At 36.4% G+C, this 11,369-nt stretch overlaps 1 protein-coding gene across 1 annotated transcript in view; it reads left to right on the forward strand.

The window, feature by feature from the left end:
• LOC121477614 (protein CEBPZOS-like) overlaps positions 1-11,369 on the forward strand; it is a 93,774-nt gene extending 82,405 nt beyond the window's left edge. Inside the window, exon 2 of the mRNA XM_041732063.1 lies at positions 11,098-11,369. Coding sequence (XP_041587997.1) covers positions 11,098-11,369 — 272 coding nt within the window. The remainder of the gene's footprint in view (positions 1-11,097) is intronic.

Raw genomic sequence — 11,369 nt, forward strand, 5'->3', positions numbered from 1 at the left:
GACTGCAGTTTTACTCTTGATTCTTGACTCATTCTTGCTCAGTCTGAAGAAATAAATCTGAAACAGCAGATGGGGCATATCCAGCCCATGTTCAGATACCAGGCCATTGAAAGTAGACCTATCCATCTGCGAAGGGTGACACTGAGCTGCCTTTGTGGAAGAAAAGCTTGATTTGTGTTTTAAGAGATAACAAATTCCATCGATTTTTTTTAAAGTTGTGGTACAAAGTTTACAGAAAAGTTATTCTGAAAATTTATCTCTATCTAATTAGGCAGTGACTTACAAAAAAAAAATAGTCCTTTCAGATATTTTAAAACAACAGAGTTTATAAATAATTGTTTAGTAAGTAAGGACACACTAGGAGGTGGTATTTTTAAGCCTGTGGAAAAAGAAGGAGACTTGCATTAGGTATCTTCCCTTCCACTCAATTGTCTAAACCACAAATACATGTATAATAGGAAGTTGGATTTATTCTATGCACATTGTAAGGAACCATTGTTAGCTTTTGTCACAAGATAATCTATAATAACATAACTAACTTTGTTTAAAATGGGTTCTGGGCACTTGAAATGAGTCTAGACCAAATTGAGATATTCTGTAATTATAAAGTAAATACTAGATTTTGAAGACAGTATGAAGAAAGGAATGAAAATTATCTCTTCAATAATTTTTTATTGATCACATGTTGAAATATATTTTGGTTATATTGGTTTGAAGTATACTATAAAATTCAATTATTTCGTTTTATCTCTTTTAATATGGTTACTAGAAAAATTTAGAATTGCATATGTGTTGGGCAGCCCGGGTGGCTCAGGGGTTAAGCACGCCCTCTGGCCCAGGGCGTGATCCTGGAGACCCAGGATTGAGTCCCATGTTGCGGGCTCCCTGCATGGAGCCTGCTTCTCCCTCTGCCTGTGTCTCTGCCTCTCTCTCTCTGTGTCTAATGAATAAATAAATAAAATCTAAAAAAAAAAAAGAATTGCATATGTGGCTTGCATTATATTCCTGTTGGGAACCAGTGGTAAATGTTGAGTGAAACTTTTCCTATTGTCCTGAAATTGGCTTCTTGGACTCATAGATAAGGACAAGAAGTGCTAATTACCCTAACTTTCAAAGAGAACAGCCAGAAACAGCTAAATTACCCTCTAAACTAAAAAGTGGGAGAATTATTCCTCCTGCAGTCTCAAATTCAACCAAACAATGACTCCCAAGAACAATGCTTATAGACAGAAGCTTTCCCACCTCCTTCCTATGTCCACATTCCATCCACCCCTACCAGTCAAGTAATGAGGCTTAGAGGTTAAGGGTTAGGAATAAGATCTTGAGGGTCCTTGAGAGAGATGGAGCAATGAATTTTATTTTTATTCCTGGTTGGAGGCTTGATCGGATACCTGGAAACCACTCTAGTGGAGCATCAGAATGCAGTAAAGAACATGGTGAATCATTGGGAATGTTTGATTGGTATACCCTGAAGGTAACTCTTGAACTGGAACATGGAGGCTGCTCTCTCTTTCTAGTCTAGAAATGTATGAAAACAAGAAGCTTACCTAGCAAGTTTGCTTAGCCAAAAGGACTATTTTATAATTTGCCTGTGAAGAAAACTCAAAAGGAGGGAGGAGGATCATCATCCCCAAGTCCTGTGGCTCTTGGAAAGAACAAAAGAGGACCATTTTATTTTTCATGGCTTCCTGTGAAAAGGCATGGAGGTTAGAGGAGGGAGTAGAAACTATAGGGTTGTCCAGACATGCTGGCCAAAAGAGGGGCATTCCTCCTCACCAAAAAGCTTACACTCCCTCTTTTCATTTTTCCCAGTGCTGCTTGTATGTGATTGTGGGAAAGGGGGTGATGGTCAAGGGAGGTCAAGATAAAGTCTGTTGCCTGAAAAATTGACTGTTCTTTTTATAATATGATACAGTACTTTGCACTCGTCTTCACCTATGTGCCCTATTTCCAAGCACTTAGCTCTAGTTCCAACATGCTACTACATACTCACTTGTGTCATTGCCCTACTCAAATGCTATTAATGGTTTCCCATTGTCTCTAAGACAAAAATCCTAATTCCTTAAAAGATCAAAGTTAGGGCGTTTGGTCTTTGCCTCCCTTTCTAGACTTTCTTATCAGTTAACCTCGATCTCTCTGTGCTTTAGTCCAGTAGAACAAACTGGAACTACTTACCTTTACTTGAAATCATGTTTTCAGTCATTCAACAAATATATATCGATTACTTCATGCATCAATCACTCTTCTAGGCATTAAACATATAATAGGTAAATCAGACATTCTTCCTCCTAATGCAGAGCTTGTAGTCTAATGACACCTATCTTGGTAAATTCTGTCCCTATTTTTTGAACATGCTTCTTTCCCTCTTCCACCACAGATTAAATATGACCTTCACTGTGAAGCCTTTCTTCAGATAGGGTATATGCTATCTGGCTTTGTACTTTGTATTTATTGTTTGTTGGAATTTTGTCTCTGTTACTTGATTTTCTCCCCACCGAGTCCGAGTCATTGAAGGAGCTGTGTTCTAGCTATCTTTATATTTCAACATCTGGCACTTTATGGCTACTTAAAAAAAAAAAAATGTATGCTGAAATGCGTCAACCTTATTGTCTTTTATTTAATTCTGTCTTTCCTTCTTACTTTTGTATTTTTCAGGAGTTATGTAACATCCAGAGACTTCACAAGCCAAGTTTAGTTCAGAACAGTTACACAATCAAAATATGCTTTAAAGAAGTCTATTCCAAGCAGCATTGGTTGAACGATTTAACATATTTCTTTCTGTATCTAAACAGTGAAGTCATTCCTGTCTTTTGGGTAAAAAGTAAAGTACATAACTCCCCCAAATTATTCTCAAAATTAAGGATAAACAGCTGCTATCGTTTTGAAAATACAAAACTATTTTGACCATCAGAGGCTCATTTCAATGCATACAAAAATAGAGCTATATATAGCTAACACAGACTTGCATGTTGCTAAGTTATAATCACTGAGTCACTGATTAAGGAGTGGCTTACATCTGGGACTTGTCTTGAAAACAAGATTTTTCACCATCAAAATGGTTATTTTCCTTTCTTCAGTATTTGATAAAAACTAAAGCAATACAAGGTTCCAAATGGCAAATCTGTGACGCTTTCAAAATTGGCCATTAAATTTTATTGATTTACTCAGTACGTAGGACTAAAAAAGAAAATAAGAAGTTATTAGTTGATTAGAGCCCTAGACAATCTCAGAATTAATAAGACACAGAAACATCACAACAAACCTAAGCATCTGAAAGTCTCATCAAAAGAGTGAGGGTCAAAAAAAAAAAAAAAAGAGTGAGGGTCTCAGCCTCCATAGCACTTGGCATGGTATGCGGGTAGTAGAAGCAGCAGGTAGGATGGGACTGCAAGGAACAAATCATGCAATAATGTAGCAGTAATCTGTATATAAAATCTAATGAGTACTAACCGAATGGTGGCCAAGCCAGGAGATGACAGCATGGATGGATGATGACATAAGATCAATTATTTGTACATACCCCGATGCCTCTGCTCTGTGCACGCCCCCTGGTTCTCAGCTGCAACTCTACAAAAATGTCAGGAAATGAATCCTGAAATGAATGGGATTTATTTTTACCACCTAGTGCAATGGGCTTGAAGTATAAATCAAGTTGACTTTCAGGAAAAAAAATTACATTTCATATATACTTGGGTTTAGGAGCTGTTATGCAAATATATTGCACTATATTTCTGTGCATCTGTATGTATTTCTGAAGGACGTATTTCTAGAAGTGAAATGCTGGCTCAAAATTTATGTATCTTTCACATTTTGGTAGGTATTACCAAATTGTCCTTTAAAATTATATATACTGTTATTTTTCTCCTGACGATGTGTAGAAATGTCCTTTGTCTGATGCCTTTGCCAATACTTATCAATAGCTTCTAAAGATTCATTTACCTAAAATATCTCCTTTAGTTTATTCTCACAGAAATATCTCTTTTGGTTTATTTCCAGAAAGGCTTTGCCCAGAGATAATTGCATTTAGCTCGATTCCATTCAAACCCAATGTCATTAATTCATTTTTATCATCTATTTCCTTTGCTTTGAGGACATGTGGAATAGAGGTGGAGGACAAGAGACTAACATTCATTAAGTGGTTACTTTGAACCGGGCACTTTACAAATAGGATTTTTCATCCTAATAACATTATTTCAGTGGTTCTCCAAGTGTGATCTCTAGACAAGCAGCATCAGCATAACCTGGGACCTTTGTCAGAAATGGAAATTCTCAGGCTCTTCACTAGACTGACTGAATCAGAAACTCAGTGGGAAGCCCAGCACTCTGTTTTTCTTTTTCTTTTTATAAATTTTCCGGGTAATTCTAATGTACCCTGGAACTTGAGAACCACCACATATAACCTATCTCATAGATGAGAAACTGAGCAAGGTCATCAGCTATATAATGCTGGCCTGGCTTCAGAGTCAGAACAATGTTTTTTTCTTGTGTGGAGGTACATTTTAATAGGTTAAAGTGTAAGACATGCTTTGGGGGAAACAATATGGTAAAACATGATAATATAGAACTTTGAGAAAACTAAGCAGAAGGAAAAGGCTGTAGATAACCATTATGGTCAGGCAGATACTGATAGAGAGCACCAGGGCTCAAAACTAGGAGAGAGAGAGACAGACTTTGCCAATATATCAGTTGGGACTGAAATTGACCTTGGGTTGGCGATTCCTTTTATTCTCACAAATATGCCAGAAATCTGGAGAAGAGGTAATATGCAGGGTATAAGCCCCTGATTAATGGGTTAGAATCATCATAGTGCTGATAATGTAGCAAAAGACAGGGGCAAAGTTGGAAGAAGACAGATTTATCTTGTGCTAGAATTAGGGCATCTTTGTCAGAGATGATTATTAGTTGCTGAAATGTTTTTAGGTTTTTGTTTTCTTAAGAAGGAGAAATACTGCAGGTTTTGTGGTAAAAAGGTTGGGTCGCAGAAGTAAACGGGAAATAGAGGGTAAAGGGCTTTCATTTTGGCAGAGGAGAGAGTTTACTGTAATTCATTGTTAAGGAGAAGTTCTATGAGATGCAGACTTTCACTCACTTGCTTTGCTTGCTCACACAGAAATCAAAGTCAGGCTGTGTATAGGGAGTAACTGGCCACTGTTCATTTGGCTGAAGAATGTAACCTTGGAAATGAGGCCTAATGGATGGATCCCTAAATGCAAGAGCCCTTTGAGGCTAGAGGCAGGGTAAAGCCAACTTTGACTTCTTATGATATACCTGAGTGCAAAGGTGGATTTTTCTTTTTCTTTCAAATCATAAAACAACTAGAAAAGGAATTGACCAACTCAGAGTAAAGTAGTTTGGGTAGTAGGGTGTAATGCAGTGGTTCTCATACTTTAGGAGCAACAGAGTCACCTGGAGAACTTGTTAAACATGGGTTGCTAGGCTGGACTCCCAGAGTTTCTGATTCATTAGGTCTGGAGTAAGGCCCTCAAATTTGCTTTCCTAACACGTTCCCAGGTAAGGTTCATACCAAGGAACACTGGTATAGAGAAAAGAGTTTGGATTTGGGAATAAGAACATCTGTGTCCCTTTCCAAGTCATATGATTTCTGAGCACCTTTGGACAAGTCACTTAACTTTTTTGATTTGAGATTTCTCCTTTGTAAGTTATACGTGATGGTGAGGAATACCAGCAACTTAATGAGGTTGTCAAGAATTATTGGGAAGACCAAATGCGATGATGTAGGAAAATGTCTGTGAATGTTGGTTAATAATGCATGTGTGGGGATCCCTGGGTGGCGCAGTGGTTTGGCGCCTGCCTTTGGCCCAGGGCGCGATCCTGGAGACCCGGGATCGAATCCCACATCAGGCTCCCAGTGCATGGAGCCTGCTTCTCCCTCTACCTATGTCTCTGCCTCTCACTCTTTCTCTCTCTGTGACTATCATAAATAAATAAAAAAAATTAAAAAAAAAATAATGCATGTGTGATGGTCAATTTTATGTGTCAACCTGAGTGGACAAAAGGTAGAACATTATTTCTGAGTGTATCTGTGAAGGTATTTCCTAAAAGGATTAGGATCTGAATCAATAGACTGAGAAAGAAATCTCCTCTCACCAGTGTTGAGTGCTCTATCAGAACAAAAAGGCAGAGAAAGAGGAAATTCTCTCTCTGTTCTTGAGTTGGGATGTCCACCTTCTCCCGTCCTTGGACATAGCAGATCCTCATTCTGACCTTCAGACTTGGACTGAATTATAGCATCAGCTTTCCTGGTTCTCCAGCTTGCAGACAGCAGACTATGGGACTTCTCAGCCTCCATAATCGCGTGAGCCAATTCCTATAATAAATCTCCTCATCTATATATATCTATATATATCTATATATATATCTATATATATCCTATTGGTACTGTTTCTCTGCAGAACCCTGACTAATACAGTGTGTTTCTTCCTCTTTATAGTTAAAAACAAAACAAAACTCCTCCATCCACAAATTTATCTCCAGATGGCTCTGCCTTGCTTTTCTCAAGCTGATGAAAGCCAAAGTAGGTGAGCAGTCTATCACAGTGATAAATTGGAAATTCTGGTAGACAGCACTGGTAGCTTACTCAATAGCCACCTCTTCCCCTTTTTCTTGTTCACAGAACATTAATTTTGTTCAAGGATGAGGTAGCTCTGTGCTCAAGGTATAAGAGTCGCTCCCCTAGCCTGGGGATGTGAATCATGATTGGACTAAGCCTGTCTTGGTAACCTCAGCTTTTTCTCACATGAATAATGCTAAGAGGGTCAAATTTATATATTCAATTTATATTTATTCAGTACTAAGTACTATTATTGGTGGGGAAGTAGAAAGATACCCAAGAGTGACTATTAGTCCCAAATGGGAGGCCTATGTTGAATAAATAATAACATAAATAATTTCTGCCATGAATTAAAATTACTGTGCATAGTAAGACTATGTAATTGGAATCCTAGCCTGTTCTGGGAGAAGCAGGAGGACAGGGGTGTCAAGGAAGATTTCTGTAAGTGGAACTTCAGCTAAGAATTATGATAGGAGCAAAAATTTTTCAAGCTTGCATAAAGGCTGTGAATGGAAAGAAGCTTTGTACCTTACACGGATTGGAGATATCAAATGTGATTAGATCAAAGAGGGTGTTGAAGGTTATGTTGGGAGTTTCAGACTTTAGCCAAAAAGAAAAAAATAGGAAGTCACTGAAGGATTTTAGCTTGCAACCATAGGACAGATTTGCATTGAAAAAAAGTACTCTGGCTGCCCATGAAGAGTGAACTGAAAAGAAACCAAGCAGACATGTGTGAAGCCCATTAATGACACCGCAAAAAGAGAAGGTCAGGGCTTGAACTAAAGCTGCTCTGTCCATTGTGGTGAGCACTAGCCACATGTGGCTACTGAGCGCTTGAAATGTGGTTTGTCCAATTTATGATGTGCTGAGAAGTATAAAACACACTCTAGATTTCCAAGACTTAGCAAGAAAAAAAAGAATGTAAATATCTTATTAATAATATTTTTATATTGATTACATGTTAATAACAATATTTAAGATATCAGTTGAGCTAAATGTCATGTCTTATTAAATTTAACTTTACCTGTTTCTTTTTCCTTTTTAATATAGCTACTAGGAAATTTAAAATTATACATGTGACTTGTATGTGTGGATTACATTACATTTCCTCAGGCAGTGCTGATCATCGTGTTGACATTGCAGATGAAAAGAAGGAGACATATTTGAAAAGTTTTTAAGAGGCTAAATTGACTAATTTGGTAATTTACTATGGAAGAGAAAATTATCAAGGATTATATCTCTATTTCTGGCATGAATTATTGGATTGATATATCATTTCTTGAGATACTGAAGAAGAGATGTGCTGAGGAGAGTATGAAAGATAATGTGTTCACATTTGGTCATGTTGAGTTTAATGCTCCCTAGAAAAGATATCTGAGCAGGACATATGAATTTAGGAGTTGCTCAGATGTAGTAAATGAAGCCATGAGAGTGGTTGGGTTCACAGGGAAGCTGAAAGTTTAAAGAAAAAAGAGACTGAGAAGGAGCTGCTAGAGGGATAAGGGGCAAATTAGGACAGTGTGTTATCAGAAGAAAAGGAGGGTGATGTCATTATATCAAAGGCTACTGAGACAAAAACAGCAGAATGTTGATGATTACTTAAATTCAGTGATGGACACATGGTAGTTCATTGTTCCTATTCTCTCTATGTATATCAAAATTCCTATCATGCAAAATGGTTGTTGAGTTTTCTGGAGACCTAGAAAGAAAAGGGCTGAAACATGTTCTTTGAAACATGATGATTCAGCCAAGTCATCCGTAAATTTCTATCACAATTAAATTGTACACATTTATAGCTCAATTAATTAAAAACTACAACAGATGTCAATCTTAAAGCTCAGGGAGGCTTGTCCAATGAAGGGATACCTTTTGTACATTCCCTCTTCCATGGTGATAACTGTGGAATTTCATGTAATTTGAGAAGGGAGATTATAAGAAATGCAAGTACTCATTGTCCACAAGGTGAGAACGAGGATAAGAATAAGAAAGTTTGGATCAGCAATGCCTGGGTGGCTCAGTGGTTGAGTGTCTCTTTGACTGGGGGGGTGATCCTGGTCTGGGGATCAAGTCCCACATCGGGCTCCCTGTGGGGAGCCTGCTTTTCCCTCTCTCTAAGTCTCTGCCTCTCTCGTATGTTTCTCATGAATAAGTAAATAAAATCTTTAAAAAAAAAAGTTTGGATCATGTCCTTTGAATTTTCATCCTTTACACTGACCCAAAGAAGGAACAAGATATAGAGGTGTGAAACCGAGATTTCAGTTGGATGATAACACACAGTTGCTTCAATTAAGGATAATATATCCCATCTTTGCAGTTTCCTGTTATTCACATTTTAGCCAACAAAGAGTCAGTATTGTCTAAGTCTTTGTGCTTGATATATTATAATTATTGTGATTATAAATTCAATTTCCTGAGATTTTCATTTGGACTATAATGATTCTAACCGTCAGGAATCAATAGATCATGCCTCAATATTTTTTGTCTTCTCTAGGCATGAGTAGACTAGAATTCCAAGAGCAGTGAAAATAAGAAAAAGCAAGAGTTCAAGTTATATTAATTGCATTAAAATTTTAACACAATATTTTCTGTAGGAAAATTTATTCTTAAAGTTCTTTAAAAAAATGTACTAGAAATATATCTTTTAGTGAAAAAAAATTTTTATTTGCCTATAGCAAGAGAACAAAAAATTCACAAACAGGATATCTGAAAATTAAGTGTTGGAAAAAATTCAAGCTAGCAGGTTAAGTCTGACTATTCAATAAATGCCTTTGAGACAGCTGATCAACTATTTGTAATAATCTATAATAAAATAGAATAAGATTCCTAACACCATATGCTCAAATATACTAAAATAAACTCCATATGTGTTGAATATCCAAGTAGAAAGTGAAACAGAAATGCGAAAGATTACATAAATGACTATACATATAAGCAGAAAACATAAAGGGAAATATTGATAGATTTAACTTATACATTTCAAGACATTAAAAACACTCTAAACTAAAAGGAAAGGCAAAACACAACATTGGAAAAATATTCACAATGCATAAGAGAAGGTGAATATATTTAGTATAAAAATCTTATAGAACTATAAGAAAAAAGATAAATGCCCGGCTAAGATATAGGAAAGATGTGAAAGGAAATTTCCAATAGTAAAAAATTAAAATTCAATTTTATGTAACTATTAAAGATTTTTAAGATAATAAATGCTGCTCTGAGAACATGGGCTCTCTCGTATTATGTCCATATAACTTAATATCTTTTTAGACAACGATTCAAAATATGCTTTAAACCTCAAAAAACTGTCCATAGTTTTGGCCCAGAAACTACTTATAAAATTATATTTTAAGGAAATTATCATAGTTAGATATAGAAAATACATGTAGAAGAATGATCATTAAAACATTATTTAAAACTACGAAAATCAAAACAGCCTGCATTTCCAGGAAAGGAGGATTGATTAAAGAAAGCATTTTACAGAAATACAATGAAATGCCATTCAGGAAAGATGTAAGAACGAATATTTAAAATTCCAAAAATATATTTACAATATAATTTTTAAAAATAGTAACAAAAAGCATGGTCCCATTTCCCACACATAAGACTATAGAATATACACTAAGATGTAGAAGTGGCTATTTCAGGATGATAGTATTATGGTGATAAATAATGAAAATTTCTTCTCGCTTTTCGGCTTGTCAGAATTTTTTTCAAGTGTTCTCCTATTTCTATTTTCAATAATTTACTTTTTAAAATTGTATCATAGTTCAAATATATAGAAGAGTATAAAGAATAATGTCATAAACATCTCAGAACTGGAAAGTCAAAGTGCCAGGCCTTAATAAGATTTTACTAGGTTGATATCAGAGGTTTTTATTTTCTTTACTTTTTTTTCTCCCCAGTCCCACTTTTTAAAATATTTTATTTATTTATTTGAGAGAGAGAGAGAAGGAGAGGAGAGAGTGGGGCAAAGGGGCAGAGAAAAGCAGACTCCACATTGAGCAGGGAGCCTGACATGGGGCTTGATCCCAGGACCCTGAGATCATGACCTGAGCTGAAGGCAGCCGCCTGACTGAGCCATCCAGGCACCACCCTCACCCCCACTTTTCTTGCTATTTTTCAGAATTAAATAAGATTTATAATTCAAACTGCAAGGAAATGAGGTCAGGAATTACTTCCCTATCTTAAACAACTAGAAGAAATTAAATGAGAGGAAAGAACCACTTTCTGACATTGGACAAAAGGCTGTCAGCACTGGGACCCTAGAATCCCAGTACATTGTGTCTAGAGGTGATTTATTGGTCTGTAGTACACATAATATTTGACATTTTCCTCCCTTGGATACTCTTCTTTGATCTCATTTCTAGTGTTTTCTCTTCATCTCCACTATCCTAAATTTGTTTATCAGTCCACACAGGTTTTCATATTTTTACTAGGTACATCCATTTAGTCCTATGTGGGTTTGTTATATATGGGTTAAAATTTTATAGAAATGATAAGCACCTCAGGTCTAGCATTGTAAACAGCAAGACAATTCTCGCTCCCCAATCACTCATCTGCCTCTTTGGAACTACTGACGAAGAAGATCGCCAAAGGAGTTTTAGTAGTTGAACTGGTGAGCTGTTTTTGGAGTCTATGTTTTTTGTTAAACAAGATGGACACAAGCCAAGATTTCAGGCAAACAGTAAGCAAGAAATTTGCCTTCATCTTGGAAATTTATTACAAATCCATTGAACAGTCTGGAATGAACCAAGTCAGAGAGCAAGATCAAGAAAAGTGGTTGAAGAGCAAAAATTAG

The sequence above is a fragment of the Vulpes lagopus genome, chromosome 17, assembly GCF_018345385.1.
Source record: "Vulpes lagopus strain Blue_001 chromosome 17, ASM1834538v1, whole genome shotgun sequence".
NCBI classification, from domain to species: Eukaryota; Metazoa; Chordata; class Mammalia; order Carnivora; family Canidae; genus Vulpes; species Vulpes lagopus.